Source organism: Anolis carolinensis, chromosome 1 (assembly GCF_035594765.1).
Source record: "Anolis carolinensis isolate JA03-04 chromosome 1, rAnoCar3.1.pri, whole genome shotgun sequence".
NCBI classification, from domain to species: Eukaryota; Metazoa; Chordata; class Lepidosauria; order Squamata; family Dactyloidae; genus Anolis; species Anolis carolinensis.
The window spans coordinates 364,656,454-364,683,492 of NC_085841.1; the positions used below are offsets into that span (position 1 = coordinate 364,656,454).

General features: G+C 41.7%; 2 protein-coding genes across 2 annotated transcripts in view; one reads left to right on the forward strand and one right to left on the reverse strand.

Annotated features, from left to right (window-relative positions):
- Positions 1-3,772, forward strand: part of nemf (nuclear export mediator factor) — a 37,545-nt gene extending 33,773 nt beyond the window's left edge. Inside the window, exons 29-32 of the mRNA XM_062968717.1 lie at positions 598-704; positions 801-844; positions 1,614-1,693; positions 3,591-3,772. Coding sequence (XP_062824787.1) covers positions 598-704; positions 801-844; positions 1,614-1,693; positions 3,591-3,668 — 309 coding nt within the window. The 3' untranslated portion in view covers positions 3,669-3,772. The remainder of the gene's footprint in view (positions 1-597; positions 705-800; positions 845-1,613; positions 1,694-3,590) is intronic.
- A 2,390-nt stretch (positions 3,773-6,162) lies between these two features.
- Positions 6,163-26,357, reverse strand: klhdc2 (kelch domain containing 2). The gene is made up of 14 exons (XM_062968718.1): positions 26,195-26,357; positions 21,909-22,081; positions 21,492-21,571; positions 20,068-20,185; positions 18,109-18,224; positions 16,460-16,541; positions 15,131-15,214; positions 12,886-12,966; positions 12,143-12,201; positions 11,146-11,255; positions 10,760-10,832; positions 8,514-8,601; positions 8,204-8,256; positions 6,163-6,539 (listed from the first exon to the last, which is right to left on the reverse strand). The coding sequence occupies exons 2-14, from the start codon at positions 22,059-22,061 to the stop codon at positions 6,416-6,418; spliced, it is 1,221 nt and encodes a 406-aa protein (XP_062824788.1). The 5' UTR covers positions 22,062-22,081; positions 26,195-26,357; the 3' UTR covers positions 6,163-6,415.
- Between the last annotated feature and the right edge of the window lie 682 nt (positions 26,358-27,039).

Here is a 27,039-nt window from a genome sequence, read left to right on the forward strand (position 1 = left end):
TGAGCACATCAGAGCAGGAGCTAAATTGAGACAGGAAGTGATTAAGTCTCAATTTAACCGTTTCATGACAGTTGGCTCATGCTAGGCATGAGGTGGATGGTGACTAACCTTGGACTTGTTTAAAACATAAAAGGATTCACTTACTTGGACATTTAAATTTGGACTCACAATTAGTGACTTATACAGTCCTCCATGTGGAACATGAACTCTGGTGGGCATTGGACTCACAAACTCTGAGATATAGAGTTTTACTTTCTATGAATGTATGTGTGTTGGTAACACATGGATTATATTTTGGTTTAATTACTGTTTTATAGTTCATATTATTGGATTACATTTCTAGCTATAGTGGCCTCTTGCCTGTGCATTTCAGGGAATCCTTTCTTTGTATAGTTGGCTCATGTCTGCCATAGAATCTTTGGAAAGACTGAGAAAATCCTTTGAGAGGACATATTCTGTATGATGCAAGTAGGCAAAAGCATGGGCACTGGTCCCTTGCATATGGGAAAGGGTGCACATGTATACAAAGACCACACAAACAAGATTGCAAGGGCACTGGCCAGGTTCCTCTTGAGGCCCTTTTGCTCTTCCTTCCAGGAAGGAGACACCTTCTTTGACTCCCTGACCGGCCAGCCCCACCAGGAAGACCTCCTTCTCTTCGCCGTGCCCATCTGCGCCCCATACACCGCCATGACCAACTACAAGTGAGTAAAGGGGCCAGAGCTCTTTGGCAGTGTGCCTGCAATGTGTGCCTGCATCCCATTAAAGCCCCTGCTTCTCCCTCTTCTTTTGTCTTAAAGATACAAAGTGAAGCTGACGCCGGGGACCCAGAAGAAGGGGAAAGGTAGGCATTGCTCTCTCTGGCTTCTCTTTCTTTTCTTGGGAGAGAAGTAGTTACACAAAGTCCAAGAAGGATGCAGGTCTTGCAGGAAAAGCCTCAAGGGGTTCTGTCTCTGCTTTCAAGTTTCATAGAAACAGAGTTGAACGAGACAGAAAGGATATATAGTCCAACCCCATCCTGCCAGGTGGGAATCCAAAGCCTATGCATTCCTGAAAGATGCCCTTCTTCCAACCTGTGTTTAAAGTTCTCCAAAGATGGAGATGCATGAACAAACAGCTCCACTCCCTTAGTTTTTCAGCATGAATTTCCACTGAAAACTATGCTCCAGAAGTCCTTGGCTCAGAGACATTTATTCATCTCTTTTGTAGAGAGGGACATCCAATCCAGCCCCAAGAAATCCACAAACCAAGCCCTCACAACAGATGGCCTTTCAGCCTCTGCTTTGAAATCCCACAGAGATGGAGACTCCTCCAGGCTCCAAGACGGCAGCCAATTCCACTCTTGAACAGCTCTTTCCTTCAGGAAGTTCTTACTAAGGTTTAGGTGGAGTTTCCCCCCTGCAATTTGACTTAAATGAGCACATTCATCTATATTGATTAGTAATAGCTCTAGGTTCCCAGAAGGGGTTTCAAAGACTGGATGGGCTCAGGATTTTGCAAAGAAGACAAGACAGGCTGTTAGCTAATAGTTGCTATCTATTACTAGTTGTGTACCTTTCCGTCTTTGCTGCTCACACCTTTTTTGTAAAACCACGCCTTTTGCCTTCTGACAGCTGCCAAGACTGCCTTGCACAATTTCATGCAGTCCAAGGAAGCAACGTCTCGGGAAAAGGATCTCTTTCGCAGCGTGAAGGTGAGGAGAGGCCTCCCTCTCTGTGTCTCATTATCGGTCCCATCGTCTTCCAGGCCATCCTTGGGAATGTCAAAATATACGGGATCCCAAATTGGAAATTAGAGCATAGAGGGTGCATCTGCACTGTAGAATGGATGCAGATTGACACCACTTTAAGTGTCATGGCTCAAAGCTGGGGAATCACAGGGGTTGTAGCTTAACACAGTCTAGCTTCCTCTGTCCAAGAGTGCTGCTGCTGCCTCACCAAATTATAACTCCAGGATTCCGTCACTTTGAAGTGTGCTGTCGGATGGCGTTCATTCCATAATGTAGATGCACCTTAGCATGCTCTCCTCATGTGTTACAAAAGTAACCAGAATAAATTAGACTTGGCAGCTTAAAGGCACACAAGATGCATGAGTCTTCCCAGGGGGCAAATGTGTGTCCTTTTGCTCCATTCCAGATGTTGTTCCTTTAACATATGAATCCAGGCTTGAGTATCAGAATAGGAAAATGGGACCCTTGCCAGTTCTGTGGGTTTGCATTTGAGTGTTTGGAAGCTCTTGTGAGTTCAGCATAAATCAGGCATGGGCCAACTTCGGCCCTCCCCCTAGGTGTTTTGGACTCCACAATTCCTAACAGCCTGCTGGCCACACACCCATGCCTGTGCTAAACTCTCCATGGAGACTTGGTTTTGGAAACTGATAGCACTGGGACAAATTAAACTGGTTGTCAAAGGCTTTCATCACCGGGTTGTTGTGAATTTTCCAAGCTGTATGGCCATGTTCCAGAAGCATTCTCTCCTGAAATTTAAATATCTGTGGAATGTCCAGGGTGGGAGAAAGAACTCTTCTCTATTGGAGGCAAGTGCAAATGTTGAAATTGGCCAATTTGATTAGCATTTAATGGGCTTTCAGCTTCAAAGCCTGGCTGCTTCATGCCTGGGGGAATCCTTTGTTGGGAGGTGTTAACTTCAAACAATCTACAGATCTACTAAGAAAATCCAATAAACGCTGTGTTCAACAAAAGACAAGAGGGATCCTCTCACCTTTGCAGGACTCTACCATATACCATGCAGCTGGGGAAAAGTCTACATAGGCAACACCAAACACAGCACCATTGGACACGAATCAAGGAACATGAAAGGCACTGCAGACTCACTCAACCAGAGAAGTCAGCCATAGCAGAGCACTTGATGATCCAACCTGGATACAGTATATTATTTGAGAACACAGGAATGCTGGACCACTCTCACAACCACCATGTCAGACTACACAGAGAAGCCATTGAAATCCACAAGCATGTGGACAATTTCAACACGTAGGAGAAAACTGTGAAGATGAACAAAATCTGGCCACCAGTATTTTAAAAACCCCTAAAATCAGGACAGTAAATAAAGAACAACAATCAGAAAACGGGAATTCCGGACAGGAAACAATTAGGGACAGCTAACACCTCCCAACAAAAGAAGCAGCCAGGCTTTGAAGCTGAAAGGCCATTCAATGCAAATCAAGGTGGCCAATTCCAACATTCACACTTGCCTCCAACAGACAAGAGTTCTTTCTTCCACCCTGGACATTATTCCACAGATATAAAACTCCACTTGCCTAGTTCCCAACAGACCTAACAGCTTCTGAGGGTGCCTGCCATAGATGTGAGAAAATGCTTCTGGAACATGGCCAGACAGCCTGGAAGACTCACAGCAACCCAACTTAAACTGGTCTGTTTCTGATCCCAATTCAAAGTGCTGTCTTTTTTGTTATTTATTTTTAAAAGGCCATTAAGCTGTGCACTTTGAGTCAAGCGTTGGGGGTTCTGCCTTCTTGAAAGAAAAGTCCTGGCAGAGCAATGTCTCACTCTCACTCTGCATCTGACTAATAATTATATATGATGCCTGTTTTGTTATTCTTTCCCGCAGGATACAGACCTCTCTCGAAACATCCCAGGCAAAGTGAAAGTGTCAGCCCCCAACCTCCTGAATATGAAGAAGAAGTGAGGGCTGTATCGCCTCCCTCCAACTTTGGAGCAACTAGAATGGGACTCCTTTTGTGGAACGGCTTCCTGTTTTGCTAATAATAAAGCCCTCCGCCCTTCAAATGGCGCATGATCCTTGTTCCTGAATCCGCAGCAGGAGAGCCAGAGGGGCCTCTCCATGGAGCTCTGGTTCCTTCTTGCTCGAGAGCAGACCTGCCTTCAGAAGGTTAGGCCCTAGTTTGGGGGCAAGCGGAAGCCAGACCAAGGTGTATTCGGAGATATGCAGGGTAGTCCCAAGAGACTGGCATGCATTTCCCATTCCTGCTACAGCCAGCCCTCCATAAATTGCAGGTTTAAATTTTGAGATTCCATTCTTTCCAGATTTAATAATATGATGTAATAAAATTTGAAAACAATTCTGTTCCTGTTAAAAAATAAAAGATAATGCAGTGTGTTGTCGAAGGATTTCATGGCTGGAATAACTGGGTTGCTGTGAGTTTTCAGGCTAAATGGCCATGTTCCAGAAGCATTCTCTTCTGACGTTTTGCCCATATCTATGGCAGGCATCCTCAGAGGTTGTGAGGTCTGTTGGAAACTAGGCAATGGGGTTTCTGTATCTGTGGAATAATGTCCAAGGTGGGAGAAAGAACTATTTCCTGTTTGAGTGTGAATGTTGCAATTGATCACCTTGATTAGAACTAAATAGCCTTGCAGCCTCAAGGTATGGCTGCTTCCTGCCTGGGGAAATCCTTTGTTGGGAGGTGTTAGCTGGCCCTGATCGTTTCCTGTCTGGAATTCCCCTGTCTTCTGAATGTTGTTCTTTATTTACTGTCTTGATTTTAGTTTTTAATACTGGTAGCCAGATTTTGTTCATTTTCATAGTTTCCTCCTTTCTGTTGAAATTGTCCACAAACTTCATAATAATAATAATAATTATTATTATTTATACCCCACCTCCATCTCCCCAAAGGGACTCAGAGCGGCTTACATGGGGCCAAGTAAGAGTAAATAAAACACATCCAAGTAAAAGCAAATCCAAATAAAGCATAACGAAATCACATCAACATAAACATGGATGATTAAAAACCTGAGCAAAAACTGAAATCTCGTGGATTCCAATTGCTTCTCTGTGTAGCCTGTCATGCTGGTTGTTAAAGTGGTCCGGCATTTCTGTGTTCTCAAATAATAGTCTGTGTTAGGATTCCACCGGGGAGGAAGCAGGCAAGCTTTGAAGCTGCAAGGCTATTCAATGCTAATCAAGTTCATCATTTTGCAACATTCACACTTGCCTCCAACAGACAAGAGTTCTTTCTCTCTCCCACCCTGGACCTTCCTTTTTTTTTAAATTTTTATTTATGATTTTTGAAATGCATAAAAGAAGAAGACAACAGTAATAATTATAATATAGAAATAAAAGAGAAAGAAAAGAGAAAAAAAGAAAAAAAATATTGAAATAATAATATGTAAATATCAAAGTGAGAAAAAAGAAAGAAAAAAAGAAAAAAAAAGGGAATAACAACTACAACACTAGACAAAAGTACACATATATCCCAGTTTCCCCTTCCAGAGCTTTCACATAACCGTATTTTACCCCCTTTTGCTTGATTTTCCTTTCTGTGGCTTCCCTTGGAACATTTAAGTTCTAGGGTAGTGTCTTTTCATGTTTAATATTTAGTTCTTGGTTTCTTTATCCATGTACTCTGTTAATTTTGTCCAGTCTGTTTCTTGTCTTGGAACATTGCCCTGTTTAACAATTTGAGTCAATATATCCATATTTTTAACATCCAAAAGTCTCAGAAGCCAGTTTTCTTTCGAGGGGATTTCTGGTGTCTTCCACATTTTGGCCAGGCAGATCCTGGCTGCCGTTACCATATATGTAAACAGTTTGTCTGTGTTATGATCCATCTGGAAATCCGTAATTTCTAGCAGGAAGTATTCCGGTTTTAAGTCAAATTTCTTTTGAATTATTTTCTCTATTTCCTTGTGGATTGTCTGCCAATAGTTTTTAACCTTCACCCTGGACCTTCCAACAGACCTCACAACCTCTGAGGATGCCTGCCATAGATGCAGGCGAAACCTCAGGAGAGAATGCTTCTGGAACATGGCCATACAAATTTGGAAAACTCACAGCAACCTAAAAATAATACAATTGCCAATTCCTCATTTTTAACACATCCAATGAAATGGAGGGCTGACTGTAGTTTAAAACTCTTAAGTCCGTTCCTTCTAGATTGAGCAAGAAAGTCTGGAAGGAAACAAGAATTGTTCCAGAAGGAACGAGGTTAAATAGATTGAGGCATGGGCAAACTTCAGTCCTCCCTCCAGGTGTTTTGGACTTCAACTCCCATCATTCCTAACAGCCCCAGGCCCCTTCTTTTTCCCCCTCCGCCGCTTAAGCGGCGGAGGGGGAAAAAGAAAGGGCCTGGGGCTGTTAGGAATGGTGGGAGTTGAAGTCCAAAACACCCGGAGGGCCCAAGTTAACCCATGCCTGCCTTACACACTTGCTTATACATATATTCCACCTTTGCATTAAATACCTTTATTGCAAACAAATCTGTACACAAAAATAGGTTCTCTCTCTAAGCCATTCACATGCAACAGAAAAAGGAGGCCGAAGCAGAAAAGCCACTACGTACGCTGCGAAATAGTTAAAAGCCTATACACTCTGTGTCACACAGAGATGGCGGGAGGGTTCCACACCTCTTCTCCGAAGGGCTCATCCACGCATGAAAGTGGCCAGTGAAGGGACCGGACGTCTTGCTCCTCCTCCTAAGAGCCGGAGGTGTTGATGCTGCCAAAGCGCTGGTTGAGGCTCTGGAGCAAATGCTTGGGCAGGCAGTGCCAGGAGCTGGCCAGGGCCTCCTTGAAGCACAGGATGGCCTCCAGGCAGAGTCTGGGAACAAGACGAGGAAGGGAGAAGAAGATGGAAGAGGAAGAAGAACAAGAGGAGGAAGGGAGAAGAAGGGGAAGAAGAACAAGAAGAAAAGGAGGAAGGAGGAGGAGGAAGAGAACAAGAGGAGGAAGAACAACAACAAAAGGAGAAGGAAGAAAAACAACGAGGAGGAGGAAGAAGGAGGAAAGAGGAAAAAGGAAGAAGAGAGGAAGGAGGAGGAAAAAGGAGGAAGAACAAGAGGAAGTAGGGGAGGAGGAAGAAGAGGAGCAAGAAAAGGGCAGGAAGATGAACAAGAAGAACAAGAGGAAGGAAAAAGGAAGGAAGAAGAGGAGGAGGAGGAGGAACAAGAAAAGGGGAGGAGGAGAAAGAGAAGAGGAGGAGGAAGAAGTGGAAGAACGAGGAAGGAAGAAGAGGAAGAAGGAGAAAGAACAACAAGAACAAAAGAGGAAAGAAAAAGAAGAGGAGGAGGAAGGAGGAGGAGGAAAGAGGAAAAAGGAAGAGAGGAAGGAGGAGGAAAAAGAGGAGCAAGAAAAGGGCAGGAAGATGAACAACAAGAACAAGAGGAAGGAAAAAGGAAGGAAGAAGAGGAGGAGGAACAAGAAAAGGGGAGGAGGAGAAAGAGAAGAGGAGGAGGAAGAAGTGGAAGAACGAGGAAGGAAGAAGAGGAAGAAGGAGAAAGAACAACAAGAACAAAAGAGGAAAGAAAAAGAAGAGGAAGAGGAGGAAGAAGGAGGAGGAGGAAAGAGGAAAAAGGAAGAGAGGAAGGAGGAGGAAAAAGGAGGAAGAACAAGAGGAAGAAGGGGAGGAAGGAGGAGGAAGAAGGAAGAAGAGGAGCAAGAAAAGGGGGGAAGATGAGGAACAACAAGAACAAGAGGAGGAAGGAAAAGGGAAGAAGAGGAAGAAGAACAAGAAAAGGGGAGGAGGAGAAAGAGGGAAGAGGAGGAAGAGCAACAAGAAGAAGAGGAGGAAGAAGTGGAAGAACAAGGAGGAAGGAAGAAGAGGGAGGAAGAAGGAGAAAGAACAACAAGAACAAAAGAGGAAGGAGAAAAAGGAGAAAAGAGGAAAAAGAGGAGGGGGAAGAAGAAGCAGAAAAGGAAAAACAACAAGAAGAGGAGGAAGAAGAAAAGGAGGAGGAGAAGGAAAAAGAAGGGGAAGAAGAGAAATAGTTTAGACTTCGCTTCAGAAAGTAGAGGCAAGGAGCGCTTCTTTCTGCCCATTGGTTTTGGGAAATAAGGGGGCGAACTGGCCTACATTTCTGCTGGAATCCTATCTGGCAGTAGCTCCACTTTTTCCCAAGCCTGAAAAAGAGCATTGAGGGGAAGGAGGAAGGGAAACCCCGGTTTTCTGCAGCCTATTCCACCCAGGGAGCACAGTCACTCTCTTCATCCCAACCACAGAGGCCTCCAAGATCTGTCCATCTACTGATAAGGCCTTGCCATTGTCTCCTATGTGAAGGGGTGGAAATTTTGGACACCCACAAATTGTGCTAAACGGCAGCTCCCATGTGCCATATCCAGCACAGGCAATGGCAAGGGATGTTGGGAATTGAGGTCTGTGATCCCCCAAGGAAGGCTTCCCCTTAAACTTGATATATCCTCTGAATGTTTGGGAATGCAGCTCCCTTCATCCCTGACCAGAGACCCGAAAAGTGTTCAAACCCATACCTTACAAGAGATTTTGGTTGAAGAGAAAACACAAGGATCTCATTACTGTGCTCCTGGATGAAAAAAAAGGAAAGAGACAACAATAGTGAATCTCACAACTGGGAAAAAAAAGATGTTTGATTTTCAGGCCAGTATTCCAGTATGGGCCAACTTGGGCCCTCCCAGTGTTTTGGACTTCAACTCCCACAATTCCTAACAGCCTACCGGCTGTTAGGAATTGTGGGAGTTGAAGTCCAAAACACTGGGAGGGCCCAAGCTGGCCCATGCCTCTTTGGAGTCACATTTGTGATTGTGGTGGAGAAAGGCTTACCGCTTTCTGATGTGCGAGGAGGTTGTTGGCGCAGCCGCCAAAGACGATCACCTCGCCCTCGTCGCTTGCGCAGGCCGTGTGCCAGAGCCTGGGAGTGGGAGACACAACACAAAGCAGTGAGAGGCCGAGGCTGGCAGGGGTGGCACAGAGACAAGGAGACACAAAGGGAAAGGAGGTCCGTGGGGAAGAAACACAGATGTGTTGTCGAAGGCTTTCATGGACAGAATCACAGGGTTGCTGTGTGTTTTTTGGGCTGTATTGGCCATGTTCCAGAAGCATATATGTACCTCACAACCTCTGAGGATGCCTGCCATAGATGCAGGCGAAATGTCAGGAGAGAATACTTCTGGAACATGGCCATATAGCCCAAAAAACACGCAACCACCCAGAAACAGATCTTTTCAGCCAGCAGCAGCCACAGGCCTAACCCTGGGAGGCTGGCTTTGCCATCTGTGAGCAAGTTGCAACTTGCAGGAATCCATGCTGTTTATTACAGGCAACCCTCTCTCCACATTTGTGGGTTTGACTTCTGCAAATGTGATTACACTGTGTAACAAAATTTGAAAAAAAAAAACTTCTGTTCCTGGTTTGAAAGTGTTACAGTAGAGTCTCACTTATCCGAGCCTCGCTAATCCAAGTTTCTGGATTATCCAAGCCATTTTTGTAGTCAATGTTTTCAATACATTGTGATATTTTTGCGCTAAATTCATAAATACAGTGATTACAACATAACATTACAGCGTATTGAACTGCTTTTTCTGTCAAATTTGTTGTAAAACATGATGTTCTGGTGCTTAATTTGTAAAATCCTAACCTAATTTGATGTTTAATAGGCTTTTTCTTAATCCCTCCTTATTATCCAAGATATTCGCTTATCCAAGCTTCTGCCGGCCCGTTTAGCTTGGATAAGTGAGACTCTACTGTATTTCCTGTTTAATTGTGAGGTACTGGAAGTAGTAGTTATAGCCTAGAAAGGTTTTTGTGGCTGCTACAGTAGAGTCTCTCTTATCCAACACTCACTTATCCAACATTCTGGATTATCCAACGCATTTTTGTAGTCAATGTTTTCAATACATTGTGATATTTTGGTGCTAAATTCATAAATACAGTAATTACTACATAGCGTTACTGCGTATTGAACAACTTTTTCTGTCAAATTTGTTGTATAACATGATGTTTTGGTGCTTAATTTGTGAAATCATAACCTAATTTGATGTTTAATAGGCTTTTCCTTAATCTCTCCTTATTATCCAACATATTTGCTTATCCAATGTTCTGCCAGCCCGTTTATGTTGGATAAGTGAGACTCTACTGTACATTGAAAACCTAAAGCAAAATGTGCTGCACGATGTCCCTCCTTCCCATGTTTTTATGATAGAACCAATTAGGAAATGGCATTTATAATTCAGGAACAAAAATCGTGTTACATAGTGTTATTTGCCGACTTCTCTCTAGGTCTTACAGTTCACCTCTTTGATCTAATTCCAGAGGACATAGAAATTCCAAGAGAGGTTGAAGGAATGTCATTTAAATATATGTATGTATGTATGTATGTATGTATGTATGTATGTATGTATACACACACACACACACACACACACTTTCTCCAGAGTCTAGGAGCAGTCATTGATGGAGGCGCGTAGAACCCCCATGGAAGTGGGATAATTGCACATGATGATGATGATGCTTTATTTATAACCTCCCCGAAGGGACCCAGGGTGGCTCCCAGCAATATAAAACAGTGGCAAACATTCAATGCCAAGAGTAACATAACAAACTCAATAAAAATAATAAAATAATAGCTGGATATTGCTCATGAGCACTTTGCCTCCATAACTCTGAAGTTCGATAAAACACTGATGTTTGGAATAAACGCGAGTCAATGAACATGAAAGGCACTGCAGACTACTCTGGCCGGAACAATCATCCATAGCAGAACACATGATAAAGCAAGCTTGGCACAAAATGCTATTTGAGAACATGAAAATTCTGAACCACTCTGATACCCACTTTGTCAGACTATACAAAGAAGCCATTGAAATCCACAAGCACATGGACAATTTCAACAGAAAGGAAGAAACCATGAAGATAAACAAAGCCTGGCTACCAGTATTGACAAATACTGATGATGCTTCAGTCCTTTCCAAAAGAGCTGCAAACCTAGTTACATGGGGTTCCTCTCCCATCCACCCCAAAGGTTCAAAGAGCCATTGCAGCACAGTGTCTTTGTGCATTGCTTTCCTTACCGGGGTTTCTCTGAATAGTTGTGCTCAAATTGGATCCATTCGTTTTTACTGATGCAGTAGATCCAGGCATCACCTGCAAGGCGCAGAACAGAAGTCAGTGCATCCCTCAAAACCACCTTGAAAGTGTTTCACCAAAACTGACAGTGAATCAGGCTGTTGGGAATTGTGGGAGTTGAAGTCCAAAACACCCAGAGGGAGGGCCAAAGTTGGCCCATGCCTGCCCTAAGGAGCCATTCAGTCCAACCCCCTTCGGCCATGCAGAAAGAAACAACCAAAGCCCGTAACACTATTATTTTGTGCGATCATCACAGGAAGGGGAAAAAATCCAAGGCAGACACTTGCAGCTGGGAAAGAAAGGGCCCTTACGCAGAATGGGCTCTACTTACTGAGTGGCTGCTTGTCGGTGGTGAAGCCGCCAAAGAGGAAGAGATGGTCAGACGACACGGGGGTCAAGGAATGCCAGGACCTGCCAAGAGGGCAAGCCCCCTGCGTGATGCTGCGTTGAGGGGAAAAGGAGGCAACATTAACTTGGGTGGAAGCCACGTACAATTCTTAAAGGCCTGATCTATCTTAAGGGCATGTTTTAGGGAAGGCGTAATGAGAGTGCCCTGGATGTTGTAGGAACTCTTGAGACACTTTAATACACATCCAAACTAGACGATTTGTTTTGCTGTTTTGAAAAGGCAATAGATATTTTCCATGGCACATTATTTTCCTCACCTCAGTATCTTGCATTTAGGGTGATTTACTTTGTGCTTGATCACCGGAAGGTAAACCTAAGTTAAATGTGCAAAGGCAAAGACATACACCTCCGGAGAAATCCCACTTTGGAAGGGAAAAGAGGTAAAGTTTGGGGAGGATATGCATTGCTAGCACAGTGCAATAGTCTGAGCTTTGGACTACAACTTTGGTGACTAAGGGCCCTTCCACACAGCCCTATAACCCAGAATATCAAGGCAGAATAACCCACAATATCTGCTTTGAACTGGGTTATCTGAGTCCACACTGCCATATATCCCAGTTCAAGGCAGATCTTGTGGGATTTTATTCAGCTGTGTAGAAGCAGCCTAAGAGGCGAATCCCTCCTCAATCATGGAAAGCACTGGGTGACTTTGACCAAGTCTCACTGTCTCAGCTTCAGAGGAAGGCAAAGCAAACCCTCTCTGAGCAAATCTTGCCAAGAAAGCCCTGTGAGAAGTTCACTTTAGTTTCACTCCAAGTTGGAAACAAGCAGTAATTGCCTGATTTACTCTCAGAGGACCTTCTGATCTAATTATCATCTCAGAATTTGGCACCTCAGAATTTTGGATGCTCTTTCCCAGCTTATGAAAGGGCAGGAAGCCTCCATTCCCAACCTACAGTTTTACAAAAAGGCCAACTTACATTTCATGCCATTCCCACTTCTCCAGATTGAGGTAATAGAGATCGTTCATTCTAGACTCCTGCAAAGAGAGGGAGGGAGGGATGTCACGTAATGCCGGAAGGGAAGAAGCATCAACACTTGTATCAAGAGCAGAGGGACAGAGGGAACCCTGTCTTTGTTTTTCATGTTTCCTAGATTTATGTAACTCAGGGTGTTCTGTTTCCTGCCTGCATTGGGAGGTCACTTCCCCCAAAGTCTTCAGTGTGTCTTTATGACCCTTTGTTTGAGAAGGGAGCATCATGAGGCTTCTCTCTACCCCGAGATGCCTGACACACAGAGACATGAGAGTCAGCTTTAGGGACTCTTCTACCAAAGTTTTGTCTGTCTATTATTTTGTCTATAGGCATCACTTCCCCCTTCTTCTTTCCAAAAGCCTTTAAGTGTGCTTTATTGCCCTTTCTTTGAGAAAGAAACATCTTAACTTCTCTCTTATAAACACATCTGAGACCAGAATTAGGGACTCTTCTCCCAAAGTCAGGCAACTTTCTTTTGTCTATCTACGCTTTTATATCTGCAAGAGCAACAATACCAATATGTTTTTACCTGTTTTTAAAACTTTTTCAGAGCTGCATATTTCCTCTCCTATTTCTTACCATCAGCTCATACAGTATATAGAACTGGCTGTTCTTTACTCTGCTCTGGTAGAGATACCAACTATTCCTATTTCTTAGTGCGGCTTCCATTTGTCAGGACAATTCCTCACCCGGTATCTGCCTCCGAAGACGTAGCCCCGGTTGCCGACAGTGGCGCAGGCGTGAGCAGCGCGGGGGGATGGCGATTTGCCCTGGAGAAAAATTCAGGAGAGGTTCAGAAGCCGAGATGGTTTCACATGGGCATGTTATTTGTAATTATTTAAAAATATTGGTAAAAGAAATTGATATATAAAACCATAATATGCATTTACAAACAGAGCACACAAAATACAAAGAGAGTAACAAACACAGTAGACAATATAGTCCCTCCATCCCTGCACCGTGGATTTCCATCCCTACTCATGATATCTATACCTTAGAATACCTACCCCTATAGGTTCCTTAAATACCGTATATACTCGAGTATAAGCCGACCCAAATATAAGCTGAGGCACCTAATTTTACCACAAAAACTGGGAAAACATTGACTCCAGTAAAAGCCGAGAGTGGTAAATTTCAGAAATAAAAATAGATACCAATAAAATTACATTAATTGAGGCATCAGTAGGTTAAATGTTTTTGAATATTTACATAAAGCTCTAATTTAAGATAAGACTGTCTAACTCTGATTAAGTCATTATTCTCATCTTCTTCAATGTAAATGTGCTTATGTATCCTTTTAATAATAATAGAGTAAAATAATACATGTAATAATAATAATAAATACAGGAAAATAACACATGTAATAATAAATAGAGTAGAATAATAAATGTAATAATAATAAGATCAGAGTGAAATAATAAATGTATTAATAATAATAAAAATAGAGTAAATAATGTAATAGTAGCAACAATAATAGAGTACAATAATAAATGTAATAATAATAGAGTAAAATAATAAATGTAATAATAGCAATAATAAAGAAAAAATAAATGTTCCATATATTCTTGAGTATAAGCTGACCCAAATATAAGCCAACCAGGATCCTCACCCGAGTATAAGCTGACGGGGGCTTTTTCAGTCCTAAAAAAAGGCTGAAAAACTAGGCTTATACTCGAGTATATACAGTAGTTCTCCTTGCAGTATACTTAAAGTCAACTTTTGTCTTCTTTCCAAGATATGCAAAGGCCAGCCATCCTTTGTTTTCAAACTCTTCATGATTTTTACCCCGAAGTCCATTAGACAGTATGTAATCTATTAATTTTTCTCTCGAATCTCTCTTTCTCCTTTCAATGATTTCGCTATAACCTTTCTTGCTCCAACAAAGCTGTATTGGCAGATATCTTTATCTTCCTGGTTAATACCCTATCTGAATAGACCTAGAAGACACATTGCTGGGCTTTTCTTGACCTTGTTGATGAGCATATTATTTGTTTCCAAAACTCCTTTTCCAAAATTGTGATACTATCAGACATCTGGAGGAAAAGAGTTTAAGAAATGCATCTCAATTTTCCCCCCAAGTCTCTGGCCCAAGAGATCATGACAGGCTTTATTCTGTTGCCTTCTAGATTATACTCTAGAATAAGCATGCTAGTGAATAACAGAATGAAAAATCTGCTGAAACACACTGAGCTGTCCTTCCTGTGGTGTAGGAACCTTTCCGGGTTCCCTATTCTTTCCATGTTATTTCTGAGTCTGGAATCGGGTTTTTTTTCTATTTACAATGTAATGCTTGGAAGCACATCTACTTCATTATTGTTCTCGATGATTTTTAAAACAGCCCTGAGAGGCAAGTCTAATGCTACTGATTCATGCATCTCTTGTATGACCACATAGCGGTTATTTCTGAGCACAATTCTAAGCCCTAGGTATGAGTTTGTGTGTTATCGATCAGGCCAGCACAGGCGTGGGCAAACTTTGGCCTTCTCTCCAGGTATTCTGGACTTCAACTCCCACAATTCCTAACAGCCAGTAGTTAGGAATTGTGGGAATTGAAGTCCAAAACACCTGGAGAGAGGGCCAAAGTTTGCTCATACCTTCTCTGTAGGAATGTCTAGGTCATCCAGTGCAACTCTATGTTATGCTGGATCATAGGTTGTGCTATTTAATGGGGTTTGGTCATATCCACGGTTTTAAGCATCTGCAGTCCCACCAGGAACCTATCCACCATGATAGATGGATCTTAATATTTCTCTTGAGCCATTTATATTCCAAACTGGAGAAAAACAGCCACATAAATCCGTAACAGGTAAATTCCAAAAGCAAATAGTGTCTTTTGTACTGAAGGGCATGCCATGGAAGTTATGTCAAATATGCTCTGGCAGAGAACAAGAAGCAGGCAATACTCCTGCCAAAGGAAGTTCTGAGGGGGCTCACCGTGGTCACTGGCTGGCTCCATGTGTAAGTCTCTGTGTCCAAGACGTGTACGTGATCGTTCCACCCTCGAGGGAGACCTGAATTCTTGAGACAACAACAGAGGTTTCAGACCTCACTGAAAATGTTTACATTTTGCCTCACATCATAAAATTACAATAACACACGTTTAAATTCAGGACAATGGCAATTTAAAACAACAAGCATTCTTAAAAATATGAACAACAGAATAAATAAGCAACTGAATAATTTCAAAGTACTCTCTATCAGGCATGGGCAAACGTGGGTCTTCCAGGTGTTTTGGACTTCAACTCCCAGCATTCCTAACAGCCTCAGGCTCCTTCCTTTTCCCCCTCAGCCACTTAAGCTGAAAAGGAAGGGGCCTGAGGCTGTTAGGAATGTTGGGAGTTGAAGTCCAAAACACCTAGAGGACCCAATGTTTGCCATGCCTGATCTATATAGAAACATATAGAACATATTGAAAACATATAGAAGTAGTAATGCTAACATCTCTTTCTGTGAAGAAGTTGCAGCTCTGATAACTTACGGTGCAGCTACACTGCAGAATGAATGCATTTTGAGACCACTTTGACTGCCGTTGCTCAATGCTATGAGATCCTGGCCAGAAAGTGGGCTCTGCACTTTCTGGCAAGGGAAACTAAAGGCCTGGCAAAACTACAACTCCCAGGATTCTATAATACAGAGTCATGGCAGGCAAAGCAGTGTCAAACAGCATTAATTCCATACAGTATAGATGCACACTTTCCTTTAACAGCAACAACAAAAGGGGTAAAACTTTCAATTTCACAGCACTTTGCATAACACTATGCAATAAAATTTGAAAAAATGAAAAATGGTCTGTTCCTGGTTTGAAAGTGTTATTTCCAGTTTAATTGTGTGGTCCTCACTTTGAAAGTATGCAGTTCTCCTACTTCAGAAACTTCATAGTTTTTTTTTTTTTGGCTCTCACAAACTAGGCTAAATTGGTTGAGACTTGATGATGAGATATTCATTGAAAAACTAGAGCAAATGTGCTGCGGGACGTCTCTCCCACAGAAACAAAGTTTTTACAGTTCAATAAACTTTTCCCATTTAAAAAAAAATAATAGAACCAATTAGGAAATGACGTTTATAACTCAGGAACAAAAATTGTGTTTCATTGTGTAATCATTTTTTAAAAAAATTCAGTGTCTATTCAGATCTGATATAATTTAAACCCCTCACATTGGGCCTGGTGAGTTTGCAGATTTTCTCCCATAAGCATCTACTAAGGGATTCCAGCTACTAAGCATCTAGAAGGGATTCCAGGGTGGAAAATGCAAAGGGACTCACCCAAAACGACGTTTCATCGAACTCAAACGTGCCTATCTGCTCACCTTCCGGGTAATAGCCGTAGCCGCCAAAAAAGACAAGCCTGTCAAGACATGGAAAATATGGAAAAGTCAGCAAAAACGCAACAAGGTTAACACCCAGCAGATGATTGGCTCACAACTGAAGGTATGCATTAGGCTGTTGTTTTAACATTTAAACCTGGGATTTTAAGAAGGAAAATTTAGAGCAGTGGTTCGCAACCTAGCGTCCCCAAATGTTTTTGGCCTTCAACTCCCAGAAATCCTAACAGCTGGTAAACTGGCTGGGATTTCTGGGAGTTGTGGGCCAAAACACCTGGGGACCCACAGGTTGAGAATCACTTATCTGGAATATCTGGTAGAATATTCCTGGGGGAGAAGGAATGCAGGCTGAGTATCCCTTATCCAAAAAGACAGGAAAAAGGAACGTTTGGGGGTTTTTCTCTCTGAATGTACTACATAGAATGACAGTTCTTCCTCCATACCCTTTATTTATCTTATCTTCTCCACCCACTCCTCAATTGGATTGGCTGATTCCTGTTTCCATTCTCTAGCGAAAACAATTCTAGCAGTGGTCGTAATATAAGTGAAAAGTTCATCTTATTTTATTTATTTATTTATTTCCATCATTTCTTCTTGTTCAGTCAATTGTAAGTCTAAATCTTTTTTGTTGAAGAAAAATACAGGCAAGATATGAAAAGAACGAATTGGGACGATCTTCAGGACTATCTGGATAATTTGAGAAAATGAGGATTATGAGAGAAAATTTTACTATTTTTTTTCTTTAGTAAGAAAAAATATTATTGAATAATAAGAAAATATTATTCAAGAAGATGGAATGGAAGTCATTTTTATTTTTTTATTTTTTTTTTGGTGTGTGGGCATATTTTGTAGATTGTAGACTTTTATCTTTCTCTCTTTTTCTTACTTTTCTATACCTTGGTTGTTCTCACCCTTTCAATCTATATATATAAAAGAGTGATGGCATCAGGGCAGCGGACAAAACAACAAAACTACAGGCCCCCCAACCTCGAAATTTGACAACACAACCCATCATCCATGCCTCTAGGTTGATACAACAAAAAGAAAAGAAAAATAAAGTCCTAATTAGAGGGAGAGGAATAATAGTTTTTATCCAATTACTGCCAGTTACAAGGCTAAACTCTGCCCACTTGGTCTCCTAGCAACCTACTCAGCCCAGGGGACAGGCAGACGTAGGCCTCACTTAGGCCTCTTCCACAGATTATCAGATTTTAACTGGATTATATGGCAGTGTAGACTCAAGGCCCTTCCACACAGCTATATAACCCATTTAGAATCTTATATTATCTGCTTTGAACTGGATTATCTTGACTCCACACTGCCATATAATCCACTTCAGTGTGCATACTAAACATAAAGACAGCCATACAACAGACATTCAATACCACCACTACATCAACAATTTCTCACCAACGCCACAGCAACGTGTGGCCGGGCACAGCTAGTGTAGTATAAAATTTAATGAAATTCTTTTTTTTAAAAAAAGAATGACAGTTCTTCCTATAACTTCTTGAAATGAAACACAAGACAGGGTGTCACGCAATCCTTTCTGGCCAGGAAACCTGGAAGAGACACGTTTTCCTCACGCACTTGTTTTTGTAAGCCCAGACGCCAAGTTTGTCTTTTGAGGAAGGAGGGACCCCCTGGCACTCCACCCGGACCCACTGCAAGACCTCGTTGTTCGACCTGGAATTCAGCATGTAGAACTGCAGGGAAGGAAAAGACACAGACGACGAGAAGGACAATCAGTGGAGAATCAAAGATGCATCTACGCCAGGCATGGGCCAGCTTGGGCCCTCCCTCCAGGTGTTTTGGACTTCAACTCCCAGCATTCCTAACAGCCTCAGGCCCCTTCCTTTTCCCCCTCAGCCGCTTAAGCGGCTGAGGGGGAAAAGGAAGGGGCCTGAGGCTGTTAGGAATGCTGGGAGTTGAAGTCCAAAACACCTGGAGGGAGGGCCTAAGTTGGCCCATGCCTGATCTACACTGTAGAATTTATGTAGTCTATAGAGATTTTACTTCTCCAGATTCATGTTTTCTCCGGTTCTGAGTGTTTAGCAATTGATTTTGCACCAATAATAATAATAATAATAATAATAATAATAATAGTGTAGCCCACTTTCTCTCTCTAAAAAGAGATCCAATGAGGCCAGCCTGTGTCAGTTGAAACCGTGTCAATCAAAACAACTTGTTTTTATCCACAGCTAGGACTGCATTTTATGAATTTTAATGTTTTACATTGTAACTGAGGCGGACGCTGGGGAGTTAAGAGGCATTCAGCCGAGCTCCGGTATCGTCATTGTTTTCCTTATTTTTATCTTTTAATATTTTTATATCATTTTACTCCCATTCTGCTCCAGTCTATTTCAGTTATCTCCAGCTTGAGCAGTGAGCAACATTTTTTTAGAAACTCTGGCTGTTTGCTCACATTACTTGTGCTGTGTATGTTGCTTCCTACTCCTTGTTGTTCATACTTATCTTTGTTACACTGCAAACAACACCTACTGCTGAGGAGTTTCTAACTAAAACTATATAAACTGAAAAGAAGAAAGAACTCCAAAACACAAAATAGAAAACTCCAAACTCTGTGAACTACAAAACCTCTGTGAACTTGTTTTTTCCCCTCTTCCTCTCAAGACTTGCTCAAGACTTGCTGGTGCTTTAATTAAGGTGCTCCAAAGTTAAAGGCACTTTACCTCCATTGCAATTATGTATGTGTATGATTGCAGTTCTGTGGTTTTATCATTTTAGATTTATGTATTGTCTATATACACTTTGCTGTATTTTGTTAGCCGCCCCGAATCACTTCGGGGAGAAGGTGGCGGGGTAGAAATAAAGTTTATTATTATTATTATTATTATTATTATTGACACAAAGACATAGTATGACACAGCAAACGAGACGTATATGCTGGATTTTGTATCACAAAATAATAATAATAATTTTATTTTTATACCCCGCCCCACCTCCCCGGAGGGACTCGGAGCGGCTTACATGGGGCCATGCCCGACATAAAAATACAATAACAGCGATAAAACAGTAAAAACAATTTTACACATCAATAAGACATCAACATCAGTAAAACAGTCATAAAAATCAATATACTGCATAAAATATTAAAAACGGGAGGCTAAAAACAGATCTGTCAAACACTTCCCAAGTGTCCAGGACTGTGTGATGTATTTTCGGATAATGCGCGCAGATCCCAGTAGGGTGGCCTTTGGCAGTTGACAGATCGTGATTTTGTCAATGTCTATTGTTTCCAAATGCCGGCTGAGATCTTTCAGCACGGCACCCAGTGTGCCGATCACCACCGGGACCACCTGTACTGGTTTCTGCCAGAGCCTTTGCAGATCGATTTTGAGGTCCTGATAACGGCTGAGTTTATTATTATTATTATTATTATTATTATTATTATTATTATTTATCATCATCATCATTATTATCCACACTAAAAACAATAGAATGCACAATTTAAACTCTAAAAAACATACAAACACTAAAATTAGGATTACATATTGAATCTATTAAAAACCTTTCCTAGCCACTGACCTTGTTTGTGTTGCCGTGCGCATGATGCCCCCCAAAGAGGTATAAGACTCGGTCCATGCAGACGGCACAGCTTCCCGACATGGAAGGTGGCACGTCTCCTGACGTTCTGTGTTTCGTCCTAGCAAAGAGGCAGTAGAATAATTATTATTAAGATTTGTCTGTTAATTGTGCTATCTTTTGTTTGTTTCTACAGTCTCATTTTTCTTCCTTGTATTTTTTGTTATTGTTATAAACCACCTTGAGGGCAGTTATGGAGGAGGTGAGGCTCAAAGGCTGTATGCAAACCATTTTCTAATTAAACACTTAACTTAAAAAAATGTATAGTAATACTTATATTACTGGAGAAAAATCAGTCAATATATAGATTAGAAAATTAAAAAAAAAAAGATTTCATGCAGCTCTAAATATTACTCATTCTAATTTGAAAACCGCATTTTAAATGTTACCATGGTTTTCTGCAACAGCTCGCAGTAGAATACAAAGCACGAGCTTTTGAAATGCTACATCACAACACAAATATTACAATTAAGCGGAAAAATATTATTGATATGATTTATATCCCATCTACTCCCAAGTCTTAAGACTCAAGGCAGCTTAGCAACAACAGATGCATTATAAGCAAAACATATAAGCTTGTATTGTTCTGATTTTATATTTGTGTTTTGAGCATTGAATTTTGCCAATCTTTGTGAGCCACCCTGAGTCCCCTTGGGTGAGAAGGGCGGAGTATAAATGATGTAAATAAATAAGTTTAAAATATAATTAAAACATTAATATAATTTAAAACATCTGTAAAAACAGTCATTAAAATATCGATATTATATATAACACATCCTTAATAGCATTTGCCTTAATAGCAGTTCCAAAAGTCTGTAGTATCAGAGAAGTTTTGATCTACTACTGAAAGGATATTGCATTTGGATAGAAACAGAAAAACGGTTGGCTCTCCACATTTGTGGTTCTGACTTTTGCAAATTGATTATCAATTAACTAAAATGTTCTATCTGGGCAGGCTGTATCTAGTCTATTTTTTAATGTTACCTTTCCTTTTTATAAACAAGCAGCATTTACTGTAGTTTGGCACCTCAATATTTATTGTGACACAGGCCATCGTTCACAAACTCTACTACCAAATAAATTTGTCAGATTGGATCCGCTGTAACAGACCTCAAAAATTATCTTTTTTCCAAATGGTAAAAGCCTTCCTTTCCAAACCGTAGGAACTCAGTGGGCATCCTAAAACAGAATCTTTGCATTTTTACATAGGCTGACATTGAACAAGCATCACAGCATGGCTCACAAATACGAAATAGATTTAACATTTAATAAAAACTTAAATGAGATAGTCAAAAGATGGTTTTAAAAACAGCTTAAAACAGAGAGATGTGGCCATATGTTTTAAGAAGCTACTTTAAGTACTGTACCATCGTCCAGTTTCCATGTTATAGATCCAGATTTCATCTCTAGGCAGATAAAAGTCGTAAAAGCCCCTCACTTGCGCATTCTGAAAGGAGGAAGAAGATATCCCATTATTATATGATAAATACAAATGAGGATATGTCAAATAAAAATGATTACATATATCAAATAATTTGGGAACATCCCAGACATTTTTAAAGCGAAGAGGTCAAGTAACCCCCACCTCCATTCTCTTCTGAAGAAATCTTATCGAAAAACCATGACAGGTTTGCCTCAGAGCTGTCATAAGTCAGGAACAACTTAAAGGCCAGAAAGCATGGGAAGAACCTCTTCATTTTCATGGAGGTCCTATGTTCCTAACCCCAATGAACGTTGAGGGCTGGCTGCATCACCGAAACAGATGGGGGTCCTTTCTCGCTCACCTTGTATCCCCCCCACACGAACATGCACTGCCCGTCAGTGACGGCCACGTGGCCACTCCGTTCGGCAGGGCTGCCGGTCTCCAACGGATCCAGGTTGTCTTCCGCTGGAGGTGCCTCTTCGTCCATTGGCAACTCTTCATTGTCTTCTGCCATGTCGGCGTAGGGATATCAGTCTTCCAAAGACGAAGAAAAGGGGAGGAAAAAATGTCAACCAAGATGTTCAAATAACTGAAAATCAAGCACTGTGAGGAACAGCTTAGGGCAGGCATGGGCAAACTTGAGCCCTCCAGGTGTTTTGGACTTCAAATTTCACAATTCCTAACAGCCGGTAGGCTGTTAGGAATTGTGAAAGTTGAAGTCCAAAACACCTGGAGGGCCCAAGTTTGCCCATCATGCTTGTTCTAAGGCTATTGATTCAAATATTAAAATATTTATTAATTAACAATTAATTAACAAATATTAAAATATTTATTAAATAAATATTAAAAGAGGTTTTACATTAGGAAGAACTTCATCATTAAGAGCAGTTCAGCAGTGGAATGGACTGCTTTACAAGTCTTTAAATAGAGTTTGGATTAGATAGCCCAGGCAGTCCCTTCTATGACCCTAAAACATTTGGCTGAGAGACAAAGAATATGATTTGCTCCTCTATCCTTCTCCAGTCCATCCAGAAGCAAGTTGGACTGGCAAGTGAATTTTCTTCAGCACCGGAGAAATAGGTGAACAGGTTGGACAGGAAGGTCCTTGCGGTCACTGCTAATTCTATGTTTCTGTGATTCTAAGAACATCCTGATGTAGAAAGTTGTTTTGCAGGAGAGGGAAAGATTCTTCATGTGCTAGAAAATGAAACTTTTCCACTCCTGAATGTGACATTCTTTCCAATATTTAAACATAGCTATTACAGATATCTCCACTCTCAGTCTTATCTTCTTCAAGTTAAACATACCTAGCTAAATGGCTCCTCAGAGGGATTCATGGCTTCCAGACCTTTGACTATTTTGGTGGCCCTACTCTAGACACTTTCCAGCCTGTTATTGTTGGAATTTATCATGAACCAATGAGGAATAGCCCTCCCAGTGTGCCTATCTTCAACAGCCCTGTTCAGGTACTGCAGGCTCAGGACACCTATGGTTTCTCTCACTGAATCTATTTGCTTGTAATGTAATCTCCTGCTGCCTTCTACCATACAATCATAGATTCACAGAGTTGGAAGAGATCACATGGTTGTCTCTTATTATCGTGAGTCATTTCTTCTCATGGCATGTTCAAAGTAGGACAGCCTCAGTTTACTCATCTCCACCTGGCAACCCATTATTGGCATCTGCCACAGTGGAAGTTTTGGTCTGGGCACAAAGCTCTAAAAATTGCCTGACATATAACCTATTGCTTTTTATGTATCTCTGATGTCATCCTCACAAAGAGGGAAATCAGCATCTTCTGCATAATAATAATAACAACTTTATTTTTGTATCCCACCACCATCTCCCCGAAGGGACTCGGAGCGGCTAACATGGGGCCAAGCCCAGAAGATGACAAAGTGTAAACAAGTTAACATATAAACAAAACAATAAAATAGCAAAACAGTATAAAATCAAAAACAAATTCAAGCACAATTATACAAATACATAAAACAAGATAAAAAATTTTAAAAAAACAATTACAGTTTCATCACCAAAGAAACGAAGAAAACAAATTGGGGGGGGGGGGGGGTCAAAGCAAAGTGCGTAATAACAAGGTTATTCGGTAAAGTGCCTGGACGAGTGTCCCAATGTTTCCTAAGGTGACGTTAGGGGTAGGATTGAATAGGACAGGGAATAAAGTGCGAAATGGCAGCATGGTTGTCAAGGGGTCTGTAGTGTCTTGTTTAATTGAAAGCATGCTGAAAGAACCATGTTTTAAGTTGTTTAAGAAAAGCAGACAGTGTTGGGGCCAGCCTAATCTCACTAGGGAGGGAGTTCCACCACAGAGAAGGCTCTTTTCCTCGTCCCACCAACCGAACCTGTGATAATGGCGGGAACGAGAGGAGAGCCTCTCCAGAAGATCGAAGAGATCGTGAGGGCTCATAGGGGGAAAGGCGGTCACGAAGGTAGACGGGCCTCGAACCGTGCAAGGCTATGTAGGTGATTACATGTAGTTTTAAACAATTACAGACCAATTTCTAATCTTCCGTTTTTGGGCAAGGTGCTAGAGCGGGTGGTCGCCTCGCAGCTCCAGGGGTTCCTAGATGACACCGATTTTCTAGACCAGTCGCAGTCTGGCTTCAGGCCTTGGCACAGTACTGAGACGGCTTTGGTCACCTTGGTGGATGACCTCCGCAGGGAACTGGACAGGGGGAGTGTGACACTGCTGGTTCTCTTGGACATCTCAGCAGCTTTCAATACCATCGACCATGGTATCCTTCTGGGACGGCTCTCCGGGATGGGCTTTTGCACTGCTTTGTCCTTCCTGGAGGGTCGTTCCCAGATGGTGAAGCCAGGGGACACCTGCTCGGACCCTTGGCCTTTGATCTGTGGGGTCCCGCAAGGTTCTATTCTATTCAGACAGGAACATAGCAAGGTACCTTAAATTGGCCCATTGACCACTGGTCCCTCTTGCCTAGTATGCTCAATTCAGACTCACAGCAGCTGTCTAGGGTTTTTAGGCCAGTTACTCCTCTAGTCCTTTCTTTGGTCCCAGTACTAATCTGGAGCTATACTGCCCTCACGTATCCCTTCTCTTAGGCTGTCTAAGATTAGACTGCCATATAATCCAGTTTTAGAAACAAGAAGCTTGGTCTTGTCTGTCCACAGTTTGTTTATTAAACTCTTGGCCTGTGCCGATATGAATGACATAATAAGTTGGGTGACCAAAGTGCTCTTGTGAGAAATGCTCAAATGTAGTTTCATTTGTATGTATCCACATGGAAATAAGCTCTACTACAGTGGTTCTCAACTTGTTGGTCCCCAGATGTTTTGGACTTCAACTCCCAGAAATCTTAACAGCTGGTAAACTGGCTGGGATTTCTAGGAGTTGTAGGCAAAACACCTGGGGACTCACTGCTCTACTACCCTGTTTCCCTGAAAATAAGACATCCCCGGAAAATAAGACCTAGTAGGGGTTTTGCTAAATTGCTAAATATAAGGCCTCCCCCAAAAGTAAGACCTAGCAAAGTCTGTGTTTGGAAGCATGTCCACCAAACAGAACACCAGAGTATGTGGGATTGGTAAATGTACATACCATAGAGTGTTGTACATGGAAATAATGGTACAGTAGAGTCTCACTTATCCAAGCCTCGCTTATCCAAGCTTCTGGATAATCCAAGCCATTTTTGTAGTCAATGTTTTCAATATATCGTAATATTTTGCTGCTAAATTCGTAAATACAGTAATTACAACATTACTGCGTATTGAACTACTTTTTCTGTCAATTTTGTTGTATAACATGATGTTTTGGTGCTTAATTTGTAAAATCATAACCTAATTTGATGTTTAATAGGCTTTTCCTTAATCTCTCCTTATTATCCAAGATATTCGCTTATCCAAGCTTCTGCCGGCCCGTTTAGCTTGGATAAGTGAGACTCTACTGTAATAACAAGAAATTCTTGATAGGATTCACAGTTTGTCTGGTTATGCTGGTTTGTGATGACAACTACTGTACAGTATATAATGTTCATTATTTGTTCAACAATAAATGTGAATTCTTCTTCATGGAAAAATAAGACATCAACTGAAAACAAGACCTAGTGCGTCTTTGGGAGCAAAAACTAATATAAGACACTATCTTATTTTCGGGGAAACACGGTAGGATCAATGAGGAAACTCCTATAACTCTACTTTCCTATATGTCAACTAGGTTAGTGGTTGGAATATTGGTTGGAATTCTGTGTTCAAATCTCTGCTTGACCATTAAACCCACTGGGTGATGTTGGACACATCACACTCTCTCAGCCTCAGAGGAAGGCCATGGGAACAAATTTTGCCAAGACAATCCTGGAACAGGGTGGCAACAAGTCAGAAGGAACTTGAAGGCATAAGGCTTAAGCGGCTGAGGGGGGAAAGGAAGGGGCCTGAGGCTGTGAGGAATGCTGGGAGTTGAAGTCCAAAACCCCTCGAGGGAGGGCCCAAGTTGGCCCAGGCCTGGCCTAGGCCTAGAGCCTCCATGGAGGTTGGTTTCAAGGCCTTGTCAACACTGGCAAGAGAGAAGCCAGGGCCTTCCATTAGGGGACTGGCCTCAAAGGGAAGGGAGGAGGAAAGGGGACGAAGCCTTTCCGAAAGGAAAAAGGAGGAGAGAAGGGCGGCAGAACTCACCTCAGCAAGGCCTCTCTCGCTCTGTCAACATCCGTCTCTCCCTCACAAAGGAAGTCCCGCCTCCTCGCCGGCTCACTCAAGGGCCCCGGATCGGGGAGAGCGCGCGCTCCCCCTGGAGGAGCGGAGGGGAAGTGCACCCTCAAGGGACTTCGGCTCCCAGCATGCCTCGCCACTGACCAAAGCGGCTGAGGCTTCTGGGAGATGGAGTCCAAAACCTAGGCAGGCTCCTCTATGAAAAGGGAAACACTACAAATACTGAAAATTTGAAAAATCTAATCATCATCATCATTACTATATGGATCAGAAGTTATTATGATCCTTATCATTATTATTATTATCATAATGCTTATTATCATTATTGCCAGTAGAATTATAATCAATATTATTATCATTATTCATTCATTTGCTACATTTATATCCTGCCCCTCTCACCCCGAAGAGGACTCAGAGCGGCTTACAAATTATATGTACAGTAGAGTCTCACTTATCCAACATAAACGGGCCGGCAGAATGTTGGATAAGTGAATATGTTGGATAATAAGGAGGGATTAAGGAAAAGCCTATTAAACATCAAATTAGGTTATGATTTTACGAATTAAGCACCAAAACATCGTGTTATACAACAAATTTGACAGAAAAAGTAGTTCAATATTCAATAATGCTATGTAGGAATTACTGTATTTATGAATTTAGCACCAAAATATCATGATTTATTGAAAACATTGACTACAAAAATGCGTTGGATAATCCAGAACGTTGGATAAGCGAGTGTTGGATAAGTGAGACTCTACTGTACATACAATATATTCTATATTATTAGCATAGCACAATATTAGCGTTAAATT

What these genes read in the sequence shown, in the direction of transcription:
- klhdc2 (XM_062968718.1), bottom strand. Translation starts at nt 22,061, where the DNA reads ATGGCAGAAGACAATGAAGAGTTGCCAATGGACGAAGAGGCACCTCCA. An exon ending in GTCTGGGCTTACAAAAACAA is followed by an intron (nt 16,542 to 18,108) that starts GTGCGTGAGGAA and finishes ATGTCTTGACAG; the next exon opens with GCTTGTCTTTTTTGGCGGCT. An exon ending in AAGTGGGAATGGCATGAAAT is followed by an intron (nt 11,256 to 12,142) that starts GTAAGTTGGCCT and finishes CCCTCAACGCAG; the next exon opens with CATCACGCAGGGGGCTTGCC.